This window comes from Chlorocebus sabaeus, chromosome 1, assembly GCF_047675955.1.
Source record: "Chlorocebus sabaeus isolate Y175 chromosome 1, mChlSab1.0.hap1, whole genome shotgun sequence".
Taxonomy (NCBI): Eukaryota; Metazoa; Chordata; class Mammalia; order Primates; family Cercopithecidae; genus Chlorocebus; species Chlorocebus sabaeus.
This window is the reverse complement of record NC_132904.1, coordinates 51923953-51941663: the sequence shown is the minus strand read 5'-3', so window position 1 is coordinate 51941663 and position 17711 is coordinate 51923953. Positions and strand designations below refer to the sequence as shown.

General features: G+C 42.0%; 1 protein-coding gene across 8 annotated transcripts in view; it reads left to right on the top strand.

Moving 5' to 3' along the window:
• Positions 1-17711, top strand: part of TEAD1 (TEA domain transcription factor 1) — a 272153-nt gene that overhangs the window by 236215 nt on the left and 18227 nt on the right. For all 8 annotated transcript variants that reach the window (XM_008006492.3, XM_073018192.1, XM_008006509.3 and 5 more), the window contains one exon: positions 17097-17237. In XM_008006492.3, coding sequence (XP_008004683.1) covers positions 17097-17237 — 141 coding nt within the window. The remainder of the gene's footprint in view (positions 1-17096; positions 17238-17711) is intronic.

Below are 17711 nucleotides of genomic sequence, written 5' to 3'. Positions count from 1 at the left end.
TTTCTTTCTATTTCTTTTGCCTTCTTTTTATTTACTCCTATGTGTTTTAATTCTACAACATACTTAATTACAAAGAGAGAAAAGGTGATTTTGCAGGAATGGAAGGGAAGGGAAGAGGTTCCTCTCTTTTTCAGCACTACCTGAACCTGACGCTTAACTGGTACCTTCTTTAAGCCAAGCACTGTGCCAGGGCTAAGCACATACTTGATATTATTTAATCCTTAGGAGAACATGTGATGAGTCCCACTTTACACATGAAGAAACCGAATCATACAAAGGTAAAGTGACTTCTGTGGCATTGTATTGCTAGTAAATGCCAGATCTGCTAGAGTCCAGAAACCATGCTCTTTCTGTAAACCTGCGCATGGCCTCTTCAGGGAGCACAGTTCTGTCACTAGAAATCATCCCAACACAACTTCACTTAAATGGAAGCCAATGGTAATTGCTGAAGGATAGCAGCCTTGGTAGTTTCTCTCTGAAGTCCTGTCATTATGGGATGCTCTGGTGTATGTTTACATGGGAGCTAAGGTGTATTTTCATATACGTATTCTGTATATTACTATGTTCTGATTTTTTTTAAAAAGCCTTTCTTGCTGGGAAAAGACTGGCCCTTCTGGGTCTAGCCAATTCTTAGAGTAGGAAAATGATTCTGTCCAACAGGATAGTCCAGGAGCCTGCTTTTCATATGCACATGAACCAGTCCAGAACCAGACCTCCTCTATCTGGTCCAACCCCAAGATGCAGTGTTCCTCTGCCCTAATCATTCCCTGGAATGGTACCAGACAGCTAGGGACCACCTCTGCAGCTTAGAGCCAGCTGGAGTTATTCAAACTAGTCAGTCCTTAATTGGTCACTGTTTCCCCTGCCATGTCCATGGAAAGCCCAGGAAAGGCTCTGGTCTAAGCTAGCCTCTTGTTTTCTGCCTCCTGACCACCCCAGTATCTTTCCATGTGGCCCTTCATAGCCTGCCATGTTTCCTGTCTTGGGGACCTTTGAGTGTAGTAAACTTTTTTTCTGAACTCCTCCTTTGTCCTGTGGCCGCACCTGACTGACCGTCATGTAAAAGAATACAAAACATAAGGTGAATCAACTACCATTACCAGGAAATTCAAGTTCAAGTCTAAGTCTTACTAGACAAGTCAGTGAGATCCTGCAACTACCATTAGAAGGAGAAAGCAGCATTGTTTTTATATTATGATTATGAAGGTATAACATTCTAGACAGTTGGGAATATATAATTTTTAATTCAGTCCTAAATGCATCATGAATATAACCTAATGTGATGCATGTTTATGTAGTTTTGATCAAGGAATACGTGCAATCTGACACTCCACTTTTATTCTTTATGAAATATCATGTTAGCCATATGTCATTATACTTCAAATTATCTTTTTTTTTTGAGACAGTGTTGTGCTGCTGCCCAGGCTGAAGTGCAGTGGTGTGATTTACACACATGGTTATGTGTGTAAATAACCATGTTGCTTTCTAAAATAGTTGTAGCAGTTACTCTCTCAGGCCATGCATGAGTAGACCAGGCATCTTCATCAGCCTTGACTGGCGGAATTTAAAACAAAACAAAAAGCAATCTTCTATTGTCACTTGTTATTTGAGTTCCTCTACATCTGCTTTCATTTTTTCTTCTTATTCAAAAGTCTTTGATTCTTCCTCATCCTCTGTAGAAGCAATTATTACTATTAAGGTTGAAGCACCATATTTCTTCAATTCTAAGACATGGACTTGTTCCCATTTCAACAGTTCTAAAGTTGGGATGCTTCTGTCAGTTGATGTCCAAAGCACTTTGCCACATTTTCTTTATATCCAGTCTATTATTGAATACTCTGCAGCCATAGGGAGGAATGAGATCATGTCCTTTGCAGGGACATGGATGAAGCTGGAAGCGATCATCCTCAGCAAACTAATACAGGAACAGAAAACCAAACACCAGTGACATGTTCTTACTCATAAGTGGGAGTTGAACAGTGAGAACATGGGGACACAGGGAGGGGAACAACACACACCAGGGCCTATTGCGGGGTAGTGGGTGAGCGGAGGGAACTTAGCGGACAGGTCAGTAGGTGCCACAAACCACCATGGCACACGTATTCCTATGTAACAAACCAGCACATTCTGCACGTGTATCCCAGAAATTGAAGTAGAATTAAACAAATAAACAAAAAAAGCATCTTCTCCACCCCTAGGCAGAGGAATAGGTTGTGATTGGTTATTATCACCTGACCCTGGCCAGCGTAGAAGACATCTTGCCATTCCATGGACACCTTAGTTGAGTTATTTGCACTTTATAGTACCATAGCAGTTCAATTTTAGCTTAAATTTAAATCCCTAATTAAACCATCTCAGAAAATTACACATTGATGTGGCATTGAAATTGTTATGATGGTTCAAGAGGAGTTTTGGAACCAGCTTTGTTATACGTGAGGCAAACACTTGTCACTGGCAGATAATCATACTTCTTTTTTCCTTACAAAACATGATCAGGTGCTGTGTAGGCTCTAGGAAAGAAGGCTGTCCACCCCCAAGTGGGTGAAGCTGTGCTTCATTGCAGCACTGAGATTCAGGCAGATGGATTGCCAGTGACGTGGCAGACAGTGCAATTAATGTAAGAAAATGTCAACAGCCTTGGGAATTGATCATAGATTGAATTCCCAGAACTAGAGGACGTATGATTCCGTCATGCATCCTGAAGGCCAAAAACCCAAGTGTAGCTCACAGCTGACTGTCAAAAGCAGTTAATTTCCAGCTACATGAAGTTTACTTAAGGAAATAAAATTATGGTTTTTGCCAAGTAAGACATGCAGTTGAGACTAATACCTTTGGAGGGGCCTCAGAACTCTATTCCCTGTCCTAATGCTCAAGGGCGCCAAGATTGGAAACACTGGTCTAAAGAAAGCTATATGCTTTTAACATTCTATTCATAAACATTACAACCCAAAACTATTCATAATAATAATTAGTACGATAAAGGCTTAGTCTTAAACTTTGATTGGAATAATAAAGAAGAAAGCAATATAAAAGTGAAATCTTAAGGATTTGTATCATGTTGCCAGGTTATAACAAATTTTTAAATACACATTTAATATAATTCTTTCTCTCTAATCATTATCAAATTAGTCATATCTAGAAACCAGGATATATGATGTTACCCTATACTTATTTAAAAATGTTTTGTATTTTAAAATTCTTGGAATTATGATCATTCAGTGTAGACAATACTGTCTGCATAGTTACTTAATTTACTTTCCTTCTTTTTTTTTTTTTTTTTTTTGAGATGGAGTCTCGCTCTGTCCCCCAGGCTGGAGTGCAGTGGTGCAATCTCAGCTCACTGCAATCTCTGCCTCTTGGGTTCAAGTGATTGTCCTGCCTCAGCCTCCTGAGTAACTGGGATTACAGGCGCCTGCCACTGCACCCAGCTAATTTTTGTATTTTTGGTAGAGATGGGGTTTTGCCATGTTGGCCAGGCTGGTCTCGAACTCCTGACCTCAGGTAATCCACCTGCCTTGGCCTCCCAAAGTGCTGGGATTATAGGCATGAACCACCGTGCCTGGCCAATTTACTTTCTTAACCTATTATTTTTAAAGGAAGAAAAAGCAAGCCTACTTTTACTAACGATAGCAGATGTGAGAATATTTTATAAAACAAAAAAAGGGGAAGCAAGTTACCTGGAAAGAGGACAGCCTTCAGGAGATTCTTTTGTCTTGGTAGAAATGAAATCACGTTTGTTCAACAAAATGACAGTCACTCTGCATAAAACCAGGTTTTATTTAAAGAGAAGAAACAGTAACCCGGCAAAACAGACCCTGCCCCCATTGGAGTCTCAGCCTGTTTCTAATTGTATTCTGCATGGTTTAGGTTGGAATTGTAGACCTGAGTCTGTCATTTGGAACCAAACGTCGTGTTGCTATTCATGGAAGAGGAAGTTAACAATATGAAATGGTTTGCTTTCCACATGTTTTGAACTGCTATCAGGAAGGAGGGGCCTTTCAGCTCAATAAGTTTTCCATTTCTCTCTACTTCTGTCTCATCTCAAAATGTGTTGTTTTAAAGTTAACTGAACAATATTAAGTTATGAAATGATTTAAGTAGAAGAAAGATTAGTGAGAAGTATCATGATATTTAGAGGTACTTGGGGGCTAGACTGTAGTTATATGAGCTTTTTCTTTTTTTTTAAATCTCTTGATAGGCAGGCCCTGCTATTGTAAGTACAGGAATAGGGAAATCAATACATTTGTGTATCTGCCCATTTTGGTTTGTTTTCATAAGAAAAATATCTGGAGCTTGTGAGCACTTTTCTGTGTTGACTGCTGCTTAGGATTGTTCCTTCCTGGTTCCGGAGCCCTGGATGCCAAACTTCTTTGTAGGCCTTTCCAAGGGAGTGTACCCTGTCTGTGGCCTTTGTTCAGTGCTGCAATGTGTATAATAGATTTTCAAGGTTTTTTTTTTAAGTTACCTGGAAAGTTATTTTATTTCAATCAGTAAATGGTCCTAAATAAATTGCTGTGCACAGGGCACTCTGCCACATTGCCAGCTCACATTACCACCTGAGAGTTTGTGAAGAATCATCCGCAAGCAATTCGTAGGAGGAGGAGGAGACCTCAGGAGACTCACTCGAAAGCTTTTCTGGGCCACTTCATTGCCAGAAAGTCATTCAACAAACATTTGCCAACCTCGACTTTGCTTCTGGAAAACTGGGAAGCAGATGTGATTGAGAAGTTCTGATTTCATGGCTCAGGGTCTGGTGAGGGATGGCAGACATGTGGGCAGGTAAACGACAGCACCGAGGGGTAGGAGCTGTAGTGAAAGTGGGCAGAAGTTGCTGTGGAAGCACAGAGGTGGAACCCTTTTTGCCTGAGAACATTCTGGAAGGGCTCACAAAGACATGGCATTTAAACAGAATCTTACAGAATTTGGTCAATGCAAGGGGAGTGAGAAGGAGTTTTCAGGGCAGTGAATACTCATGTACAGACAAGGAGTCTTACTGGGAGGTGGTGAGGGGTCCCCATGGCCACTGGGGCTTACCGAACTTGGAGAATAGGGAGAGATGTGGGTGGAAACACTGGTCATGGGGGATTCACTTCAAAAGACCATACCTGAATCCTCTGAAAGCCTAAAACATGGTAGGAATGAAATCATGGATAGGATAGCTTGGAAAATGAGCACAAAAGCTTACATTACTTTTCCTCCCATCCTCTTCTGATAAACCACAGATCCTTCTTTTTTTTCAACCTTCAACTCTTAAATCTTCAGGGCTTCTGGGCATAATCTCTTGCATTGGGAGCTGTCGTGACCTCATGGAGGAATTCATTCCAATAGCTATTCCTACGAGACTTTCTGTCCTGGGTCCTTCGGCTCTGTGGTTGCTAAGAAAGCCCAGGTCAGGGGTCTGTCCCTTCCTTCTGGGGCCGTTTAATTCCACTCCCTTCTGTGACTACAGACTGAGATGCTAAGCCACGATCCCACCTGAGCTGCTGCCACGATTAGCTTGATTCATGCTGTCACTGTTGCCATTTCACCTCAAGAAAAACCTGAGAAGGAAAGAATTGATGTGGCATAGTCGGGGTAGCTGCATATTTTCAGACCCAGTTTTGCAAGGCATGGTTGAATTAACTGGACACTTCAGGGATCTCAGTCAGTTGCATAAAACTGAACCTAGGCCCTTGGTGGTGTGAGAGATCACCTCTCCATGTGCAGGTGAAGATCCACGGTACCTCCTACCCCCAAGTCTACCCCATTTTAATTTACTTTTTAAATTAAAAATGTAATGTAGGTTTGTTATGAATAGTTTGAGCAGTTGAAAGGAATATAGAATAAAAAGTGAGATCCTCCTTGCACGCATGCATGCCTGTGGTCAGCCAGATCCCAAAATTTGGAACGCATCCTTTTAGACTTTTGCATATGTTTCTACAAACATTATACATACACATATACATCACTTGTTTTTACTAAAAAAGGATTATGCTCCAAGTGTTTCCTGCAACTTCATTTTCCCTACCTAAAGTATCTTGGACATATGATGCCTTTTACAGCAATGAAAATTTGATGGTAAGTCTCAGTTTTTATTCTTCGTAGTAAAGGTTTCTTGATAGTAGAGTTGTCAGATTTAGCAGGTTGCCCAGTTAACTTTGCATTTCAAGTAAACAGTGAATACTTTTTGGGTGTGCATGTCTTATAGAGTATTTGGCATATATGTTCATATGTACTGAAAAAGTATTAGCTGTTCATTTGAGATGCGAGTGAACTGGGTTCCCTATTTTATCTGGCAACTCTGCACTTGTTAGTTCACTTACGTATCATTGGTTTGGAGTTGTTATTGTTTTTCTATGAAAAACTTTTCATGCACAAAACCTTGAAACCATAAAAAGGTCCTGTTTCCTGGGAAAGGTGGTGTCTGGGCCAGTGTTCACACACCTGATGAATGAGAAGGGTTTCAGGCCAGCTCAGCTGGGCACCCAGAACTCATTACTTGCCTCTATTGGAAAGAACTGGCCCGTGTAGCTGCTTTGTAGTTGGAGCTGAGACCCGACTCTTTCATCCTCGCCACTATGTGAAGTTGCCACTGGCGGTCACCTGAAGTTGTGTGGGTGATATTAATTGAATTTTTGAAAAACCGAATGCTGGTATTTGTAGGAATTTGCAGTGCAGACAGGCAGCCTTTCAACCACTGCATATCATAATTAGAGCAAGCTTTTAAGATTCTTTGAAGTACTAAATGTTTATGAAATTCAAATAGGGGTGCCAATCTGCACAATAAAGGGGGCCTTGGTGGTGTTTTTAAAAATCTTCTATTTTGTAGATGTAAATATATGCCATAATTAGCGGGAAGTAACTTGAAGAGCCGCGGCTGAGTTTATTCCTATTATTGTTATTTAAAACAGCTGTGGCAGGCAGGCTACAGCTGCTGTCTCTTCATTGGGTTGGGCAGGGCATAAGGGCCGAAGTGAACACACTCAAAGACTCTCTTTTCTGAGGGCAACTCCTTCACTCCCCCTAAATGCAGGCTTCCTTGCTGGGGAGCTGTCTCACAGTTGGCCCAGCTTCCCTACCCACCCCAAGCCTCTGAATGTCAGTGGGATGGACTTCAAGGGTCTTAGCCAGGATGCAGATGCATGCAAATGAGAGGGTGAGGAGGCTTTGAGAGCAGCCAGCTTTCTCCAGACCCCTGCATGGCAGTGCTGCCTCTAGGGGCACTTTTGCCCCACAGCTCCAGGCCCAGTGCAGAGCGATTGTCCTTTGGTGCCTGTGGGAGCAGCTGCAGTGCCGCACTGCGTGCCCTGCCTGGTCGAGCCTCACCATGTGGCAGGCCTGGACGGCTGCCCGTCACAGGGCCCAGCTCCCAGCACTGCCTGCCAAGGAGCCAGATGCTACCATTGGAAAAAATTGCTTCACAATTTGAAATCTTGGTTCTTTGATCATTGCTCAGAGAGGATGAAGAGGAGAGGTTCAAAGTAGTGTTTTAAAATGCCAGCGTCTTGTTGCAACCGTCAGTGCCTATTAGACTGTCTCTGGTTGGGGACAGTCCTCTTGATGTTTTCATTTTTGCAATCATGTCATTCTCTGCAGCTCTTCCAAGCCCTCTGGATAGGAAAGGAAGGTCCATAGCCTTCTCCTGACCCTGTGCCCCTGCCTCGTGCCTTAGAGGTTATCTCTTTGCCTTTGTTCCAACAGGCTTTTCCCCAGTGAAGCTTGTGACAAAGTTGTTGTCATTTGCCAAATGCTGCTGCCGTGTGAGCTGCTCACTCCCATTCTTCACTGGGCAGAAACAGCCTTCACTTCCTAATCCTTCTGCCCCCACAACCAGGTCTCCAGAGGACAGAGGTGTTGCAGGGATCCACTCTGTCCCTTGGCCTAACACCCGCCTCCAAGGACTTCAGATCCCACATACTTGGGCGAGGCCTCATTCTTCCTTACCCTTGAAATGGGAAGGGTCGCTCTTTGGAGAGTGTTGCATTTTTCATATTTACTCCCAAAAGACAAAAACATGAAATTAAACCAAACAGCTCCAGGATGACTGGGCATGGTGGCCCACACCTATAATCCCAGCACTTTGGGAGGCCGAGGCAGGTGGATCACTTTATGTCAGGAGTTCGAGACCAGCCTGGCCAACATAGTGAAACCCATTCTCTACTAAAAGATACAAAAATTAGTATGGTGACGTGCATCTGTAATCCCAGCTACTTGGGAGGCTGAGGCAGTAGAATCGCTTGAACCCAGAAGGTCGAGGTTGCAGTGAGCCGACATTGTGCCACTGCACTCCAGCCTAGATAGCAGAGTGAGACTCTGTCTCAAAAAAAAAAAACAGATCTATGAATAAATGGGCTTACTGAGTAAGAGGTGATAGAGGAGAAACCAATCCAGACTCTTATCTGGGGACTTAAACTGTTACAGTTGTGGAAGTAATGGGTGTAAGAGAAGGATGATTTGGGAAAGAATTTGGAAGCTTTTGATGGGGTGTATTTTTGTTTTCTGTTGCTGTCCGCTTCCTCTGCCCATCGTTGAAACCTGCTTCTGCTTCGACTTTTTGTTGTTTTTCAGGACTTGCCCACAAATAGACCTTAAAGTCTTTAATTCACTGAACACACATGTGTTAATGGTGCCTTTTTTTTATTCCCAGAAAGAATTCTATAACATGTCTAATCATGCCTTTGTGAGAAAGATAATTTTGTACCTGTTTGAGCTGTTGTACTCAATACATAAGACCCATCATAAACCAGAAAAAGTCCTAATTTTTCTGTTTGGAAAAAGCCAGTGTTGCATCTGTGCCACACACCCGACAAATGTGGGTTGGGGCCAAGACTGGCTCCGTGGTGACAGTCTTTATTGTGTTTATTGATCACAAACTCTTGTCTCGTTGAGGTAAGGTATCTGTAGATGTGACTTGAGGCTCTGTCTTCATCTCTATCGTGGTCAATATTTCAAATTGACAAGTGAACAGGAGTGATTATAGGTATTGTTAATGACTGTAATTTTTATAGTACATTATAGATTGCAGATGAATTTCATATGCATTATCTCCTCATATTACCACCGTGGCCTTTGGAAACAGGTCATCTTCCCTGTGGTTAAAGATGAGAAAAGCGAGACCCAAAAAGTGATGCCAAATCCCTCACTTCTGCTGCCTGTGCTGTCAGTCCAGTGTCTGAGATGAGATGACAAATGAGAGGCAGCATTCACAGACGCCTGGACCAGTGTCAGACTGGATGGGATGAATGGAGGACTGAACTTTGGACAGAGTTTAAAAAAGTAAATGTAAAACTTGAATCTTGGGAAGCAAACAGAACCTGAAGAACTATGTGGGTGAGGAGGAGGAGGAGAGGAATGGTGAAGTTAAGGAGGATAGGAAAGAGAACTGCAGAATTGTTGCAGAAGTGTTCTTAGGTCTGTGGTACCTGAAGTTCTGGATGGAAGTTACAGAGGAGCTCATTTCAACTTAACAGATGTAATAGGCAGCATCATGGATCCCCAGAGATGCCTCATCAGTAGCCATGGAATCTGTGGATAATGGTACATTACATGGCAAAGGGGAATTAAAAGTTGTTAATCAGCAGATAGAATATCTTGGATTATCTCAGTGGGCCTAGTGTGGTCCCAAGGTCCCTTAAAAGCAGAAGAGGGAGACGAAAGAAGACATCCAGAGAGATGACAGTTGGCATGTGAGAAGGATTCGGCTGGTGTTTCCGGCTTTGAAAATGGAGCACGGGGCTCCTGGACAAGGAATGTGGGTGGTCTCAGAAGCTGGAAGAGGCAAGGAAACAGAACCCTCTTCAGAGCCTCTGTCTAGTAAGGAGTTGCATCCCTTCTAGTTCCTTGATCTTAGCTGACTGAGAGCTGAATTAAATTTCTGACCTACAGGAATATAAAATAATTAGCTTGTCTTGTTTTAAGCCACTAAATTTGTGATAATTTGTAGCAGAGAAAATTAATATAACAGAAAAAAAGAATTATCTAACAGTTAAGACTGTCCAGCAACATTATTATTATTATTTATAAATAGAAAAAAAATTATTATTTATAAATAGAGATGGGGTCTTGCTATGTTGCCCAGGCTGGTCTCAAACTCCTGGGCGTAAGTGGCCACTGTGCCTGGCCCAGCAGCGTTATTGAAGTGGTTTTCCTGTGTCTGACAGTATTTAGCTTTAAGGCAGTGCAGATCAGGATGCTGTGGAAAGGATTTCTGCTTTTGGAAGTAGGAGAGAGTTGACCTCTGAACTAAGTTTCAGCTTAGAGTTTAGGGTCTCTGTTTCTAGAGCAAACAGGAAGAAGATTTCTTAGAAGCACTCATTTGCCTGGACTTCCCCAGCCATATTTTTAAGTGTTGTTTTTTAACACTGCAGAACCTGGCCCGTGACCAGCCTTTTTGGCTAGCTTGTGCCCAGAAGATGAGATATGGTTTGACTTTGGAATTTATTGGAAAGATAAGTTTTACTAGTTTTCAACTGCTTCTTGGATTTTTGTTTTTATTTACTTTTAGAAAATATCTTGTGGTTAGGTAAAAGCTGCTTAGGCAGAAATAGTCTGTATCTCTGATAGTGGTACATTTTTTTAAACTCATTTTCTTGCTTTCAGAACTACATGAAATAGGCTTGCTTTCCACCTGGAGTGATTTTCATTTGGGAGGGGGACGTGTCGGTAGGGTAGATAATGAACTCTGCAAATCCCAGACTCCTTTGTTGTTGACTTAATGCTAACATTCTTTGATATTAGTCTTTGCTTCATGGGAGTTCAGTGACTGCATTTCTTTCTGGAATAGCCATAACACTATCAGCTGACAGATAATTATATTTTACATCATTACTTCCTCCTAGAAAATTCCTGAAGAGCATTTGTGATATGGTTGGATAGCTACATAATTATTTTCTATGTTCAAGGGTAATTACAAAGCAGTTATAATGGCAAATTGGTTATTTACTGTTAGTTGGGAAGCCTTTTAAAATCTAATCTCTTAAATTTACACTAATAATTAAATAGAGAATTTCCTCACTCAGACTGTTTCTCCTTACCTCTTACCTAAATGAAGGATAAAATGCACATAGACTCTATGACTGAGCAATTGTACTCCTAGGAACACCCAATAGAAGCACATCCGTATGTTCATCAAAAGCATATTCAAGAACGTTCATAGTAGCACTCTTCGTAATAGGTCCATTTGGAAGCCCTGCAGATGTCCCTAAGTAATAGGGTGGATAGATTGTGGCATTTTTCATTCAGTGGAATATTCTGCAGTAATGAGGATGAATGAACTATATACAACAATGTGGTTGAATCTCACAAATCAAATGCTGAGTAAACAAACTAAACACAAGCGTAAACCCTGTTTAGTTCCACTTGCTCAAAGTTCAGAAAGCAGACAAAACTAATGTGTAATGTTTCAGGATCATGGTTACACTGGCAAGGTGTATGGATTATTGTGCCTGGAAGGAAGGATATTTGGGGGAGAGAGGGACTTCTCTTTCTTCATCTGGGTGCTGGATCACTTAATGAAAATTAATTGAGCTGTAAACTTCCAATTTGTTTACTTCTCTGAATGTATGTTATGTTTTAATTTTATGTAAAAATGGTAACTTTGATGACTTTAAAACACGTAATTTGTTGGGATGGTTTCTGAGGGTAGGTTGGGTATTCTTTAATAACTTTGTTTTGAATAATTCTCTCATTATAACTACAGATCATCCATTCCAAATGAAAGCTATATTAAAGTCGTTTGGGGAGTTCTAAGAGATAATAGTAAACCAATGGTGAGGCGATAGGCATGGTCTGCCCCAGCTGCAAACAATAAGGACGTTGCTTGGCTGTAAGGAATTTACGACAGTGACAAAACCGTCTAAAAAATCAGTTTTCTTTTTATTATCACCATATTAACTGACAAAACCTCCTTTGTTGGCCTGAGTCCTAAATAATTGGTGAAGTTAGTGTTCAATTTTTTTAATTAATTTTTTTTTGAGATGGCATCTAGTTCTGTTGCCCGGGCTGGAGTGTGGTGGGACAAATCATGTGGTTCACTGCAGCCTCAAACCCCTGGGCTCTAGGAAGCTTCCTTTTGTAGCCTCCCAGGTAGCTGGGACTACCAGCACATGCCACCATGCCCGACTAATTAAAAAAAAAATTATTTGTAGAGATGACATCTCCCTATGTTGCCCAGGCTGGTCTTGAACTGGGCTCAAGCGATCCTACTGCCTCAACCTCTGAAAGTGCTGGGATTATAGGTGTGAACCACGGTACCCAGCTGAATTTTTATTTTTTATATATGTACGTATACAACATATATTATGGTGAATTTTTATTTTATATATAAAACATCTATATGCTTCAAATTACCATGCACATTATCCATTATATTAATTCTCCTTTAGTAACACATGCGGACCCAGCCTTGTACTCATTTCGGGTGCAGTCTGAGTCCACAGTCCCCATGGTGCTACTTGTTCCAGTAGTTAAACAGATTCGTCAATGAGCAACAATAGTAGAATGATTATGAAGATGAGGAAACAGAACTTTTTTTTCCATTCCCTCAGTCTCTGTTTCTGCTTTTGGAATTTTTATGTTTAAAATTTTAAATAGCTGAAGTAGAGTGCTGGTTATTATTGAAAATCATTTGTCAAATAAAGGTAGGCAGTCTTAAAAATGTGGCAGATCTGCTAGGTGTGCCGCTGCTGTGGGACAGCAGCCTTCACCAGCATTACTTAAGCGTGGAACCTCACACAGACAGAACCGTAACAGTTGTGAACGTATTCAGCGGTTTTACTAACATCATGGTGAATAATACCATTCTCAACTTAGTTAACATTTTAAAATTATATATATTGACAGATTATTTTGTATGTTTTAAGGTTGACAGTTTTTAAAAATCGATTTACTCTCCCAGTGACCCCCCGTCCCCCACACACAATTGCTTATTTCACTGTGTTCCCTTCTGTAGTCCACTCTGTACACCAAAACCACTAGACTGCTTTCCCCCCTGCTTAGAGATAGGGTCTTGCTATGTTGCCTAGGTTGGTCTCAAACTCCTGGGCTTAAGCAAGCCTCCTGCCTCAGCCTCCCGAATAATTGGGACTACAGGTGTTCTACCACACCCAGCTTGCTAGACTACATTTGATTATTTACTAGTTTTTCAGAACAACTTAATTAATCAAAATCAACTAGTACATTAGCTCACAGTGTATTTATAGCACATGAAGACGCTTTTTCAAAGCTGGGAATTTAAAGTTGAAAGAAAGAAAAATAATTTTGAATACACCTTTTCTGCTCAACATAAACTTACTGCAGCATCATCGGGAAGCATCGCAGATATTCATCAGTAGAGCGTGTATTAAATTATGGTGTATCTGTGCCATAGAACAGTATGCGCAGCCACTGGAAAGTGGCTGTTCATTATTTTAAATGGCTGTACTTTATAATACTGAAATTTCATATTAGTACTATATGAGTTCTAAGATGCCTAGATATATATGTTTAATGTCAGGTTTTAGAAAAGTTAATATAATGTGCTACTATTTGTGTGATAAAGGAAGAATTGGAATGCTTGAATGCCTAAGTGCTGAATGTCTCTGAAAGGATACTTGAGAAAGGGATAACGCTGGTTACCCTTAGGGAGGTTGGCAAATTTTTGGGTTCATGCCCATTTTACAGTTTTATTTTTCCCCCCTCTTTACCATATGCATGTTTTTACTTTTTAAGAAAATGCTGGGCCAGGCCGGTGGCTTACGCCTGTAATCCCAGCACTTTGGGAGGCCAAGGTGGGCGGATCACCTGAGGATGGGAGTTCAAGACCAGCCTGACCAACATGGAGAAACCCTGTCTCTACTAAAAATACCAAAAAATTAGCTGGGCATGGTGGTGCCTGCCTGTAATCCTAGCTACTCAGGAGGCTGAGGCAGGAGAGTCGCTTGAACCCAGGAGGCAGTGGTTGCAGTGAGCCGAGATCGTGCCACTGCACTCCAGCCTGTGCAACAAGAGCAGAACTCCATCTCAAAAAAAAAAAAAAAAAAAAAAAAAATCTGGAACGTTTTGGCACAAGCTCCATCATAATAGTAACAGCGTTAATCCTGCCACCATAAAGCACCTGAGCTGCTTTTCACAGCAAAGTATTCTGAGGTGGTAGCAAAGCAAGGCAGTGGCAGTTCTTAAAGGTAACACCGCCATGTTGAAAGCTCGATGGGAATTCCAGTGTTCAGAGCCCCTGTGTGCCTGAGGTGTATGGTAGCCCTTCTTCCCTGGAGGCTGGAGCTCAGTTAGACCCAGGGGCCCCTTCAGCCTTGGGAGTTCAGATGCTGATCTCAGTTAGGGAAAGACATGCATGATTTCTTGCTGAGCTGCTGTTTTGTGGAGCCAAATGTTAAACCTTTGAATGTGAGAAAAATGCACACCTGGGTATTTTTATTTATTTATGATTTATATCCCATAAAATACAAAAAGCAGAATGTGAGAAAGCTCACTACATTTATGGGTAACGTAAAACCGGATAAGTACAAGTTAAAGCAGGTTGGAAACCAGTAAAAGGAGCTGTACCTTGACTGTTAGTAGCTATTAGAAGCACCTGAGGCAAGTTAATTACTGTAGTTGAACTCTGAATTTAGCTTTGAATTTCTTGGCACATAAGGTGAAAAGGGGAATGTGGAGTACATGGTTCTCTTTATTTGTAGACAGAAAGTAGGAAGTTTTGCCTAAGGAGATGGACATTTTCCTAATAACCAATTCAAAAAGGAAATTTAAATGTGGATACTTATTTTTAAGTATATGATGACTCAGGTCTTAGGGGTTAGTGCCTGTCAAGGTATAAAAATTAGCCAGTCAGAATCTGCCAAATCTGGTGCGATACGGTGCCTCACACCTGTAATCTCAGCACTTAGAGTGGCTGAGGTGGGCAGATCACTTGAGGCCAGGAGTTTGAGACCAGCCTGGGCACCAAGGCAAAACCCTGTCACTACTAGAAATACAGAAGTTAGTTGGGCGTGGTGGCACATGCCTGTAATCTCAGCTACTCGGGAGGCTGAGGCAGGAGAATCCATTGAACCTGGGAGGCAGAGGTTGCAGTGAGCCTCACACCACTGCATTCCAGCCTAGGTGACAGAGCCAGACCTTGTCTTTAAAAAAAAAAAAAAAAAAAAAAAAAGTGCCAAACCTCACAAAATATAAAATCTCCTTTGAGTGTCAGATCCACGCACCTCTGCTACAGCAGCCCACATTTATCATCTCTCGCTTGGACTGCTATAATGGCCTCCTAGTATATGTATACATCCTCTCTGCTCTCTTCTGGAGTCATCTTCGAGCTGTGGTCAGAGGTGTCTTTTTGGAAAGCAGAGCTGGTTGTGCCCTGTCACTGTTCCGGGACTGTCTGCTCACTGTGTCCTTTGGTCTCAGGATATTAGACCCTAGCCCTCCCACCTCTCCAGCTCTCCTGCCATCCTCTGTCTCTTGCTTTCTCTTTAGTCCTTCTTTCTGGCTGTGTGCCCTTTGAACACCCTCTTCTCTCTTATGGAATGCTTCTCTTGCCTAAGCCTCGTCTTCTTTCTTGGGATCTGAGTTGCATCATCATTAGAGGCGCCTCTGACCCTGGGAGCCCACTTCTCACCATTTGTGCTCATGTCCCCCCGTACCTCTCTCCCTGGTGCTTAGCTCTGTGTGTTGTGTTCCTCGCTTAATTGTAAGCTCACGAGAGCAGGTCCTGGCTCAGATTTTGCTTGTTCTATCCCCAGCTCTGAGCATTGTGCCTGATGCGGAGCAGGGGGTTGGTAGATATTTGAGGGAAGGCAGCTATTACTCTGTGGCTGTCTTTGGTCTGTTTTGTGCTGCTACAACAGAATGTCACAGCCTGGGGTAATTTATAAAGAACAGAAATTCATTTCTCACATTTCTAGAGGCTGGGAAGTCCAAGAGCAAGTCTGCAGCATCTGGTAGAAGGTAGATGAAGGGCCAAAGAGAGCCAGCTTACTTCTGAAAGGCCTACTTATAGCAGCATTAACCCATATGCAAGAGCAGAGGCTCAACACCTAAACCCATCCCAAAAGGCCTCACCTCCTAACACTCTTGCACTGGGGATTAAGTTTCCAATGCATGAATTTAGTGGGGGCACGTTCAGACCACTGCAGTGATCAAACGCTGCAGCAGCCAGTTTCTCCTCTCCAGTGGCCACTGCATCCTGCTGAAGACATTTCTGTCTGAAGCACAGGGCTAATCATATCACTTCCTTGGCACCTAAACTTTCAAGGGGTATCTATTTCCTACAGAATACAATCTATACTGCCTTTTTAGCCCCCATAACCTGTGCCCAAGCTGCACTTCCAAAGTCCCAGTCTGAGGTCCTTAATCCATGCACAGAAGCTAGAATGCAGCACTCCAGGCCTTGGCCTGTACTGTACTCCCAGCCTTCCCTGCATGTGCCAGTCTAAATCATTCCTGAACTGAGACCCCCTGTGGAAAATCATACCTTCCATTGCTGGAAGTCTAAGTACCTTTGACATGGTACTTATTTTCTATCTGAATGATAGTTATTTTATGTAACCAGTTGTAGGCAAAACCTGTACATTGTCTAGCATGAACTTCTCATGTAGGTACTTAATAAAAATGTGTTAAATGAATGGCAGCTTATGCTCGTTATTTAACATCTTTGTAAGTCAATCTTTAATAGGAACCATTTCCCCTCCAGATATTCTAATTTTTAAGAAAGTTTCTGTTTGTACATGTATGACAAATGGCTAGTCAGCTGCAGTCTCCTGGTTTTTTAAATATCTTTAAAGATGAGTGAATATGAATCCAATTAATATCCTGCTTTCTATGCATATTTCAAAGACCTTGTGGATCTTTTATTGCAAGGACATAGTGTTATTCTAATACTGAATGCAAGAAAGTAAAACAAAATTGATACATGTAGCTTGTCATTTCAAGAGAGGACTGCCCAAATCAGCAACCTCTTTAAAAAATGACAGATGAGTATTGAACTTGTTTCCAGATGAGCATCACCTTCCCAAGCCAGCCGACTTCATTCAGCCAAGCGGATGTCTTACCCTGAAAGTTACTGAAAGTTACTGCTTGGTGCCATGACTCCTGGGATGAGAGAATAACCCACACCTCCATTTCCTTTCCAACAGGCTGATTTAAACTGCAATATTCAAGATGATGCTGGGGCTTTTTATGGTGTAACCAGTCAGTACGAGAGTTCTGAAAATATGACAGTCACCTGTTCCACCAAAGTTTGCTCCTTTGGGAAGCAAGTAGTAGAAAAAGTAGAGGTAAGTTGGCCTCTGTATACTGGAAACTTCATTCAAGGGCAGACTGTTGCCTTCCTTTAAGCCTTCCTTGGGGCAGAGAGTTGTACTTTTTTGGGTGTCTCCTTCTTACCTTCTGTATTACCTCACACTACTATGAAGAACTACTTGCAAATGGGTAATTTATGAAGAAAAGAGGTTTCATTGACTCACAGTTCCACAGGCTTAACAGGAAGCATGATTTGGGGGGTCTTAGGAAACTTAGAATCATGGTGGCAGAAGGTGAAGGGAAAGCAAGGCATATCTTCTCATGGCGGCAGGAGAAAGGTGGGTGGGAACCACCACACACTTTTAACCCATCAGATCTGGTGAGAACTCCCACAGTATCACAGGAACAGCATGGGAGAAACCACCCCCATGATCCAATCACCTGCCACCAGGCCCCTCCTCTGACATGTGGGGATTACAATTCGAGGTGAGATTCGGTTGGGGACACAG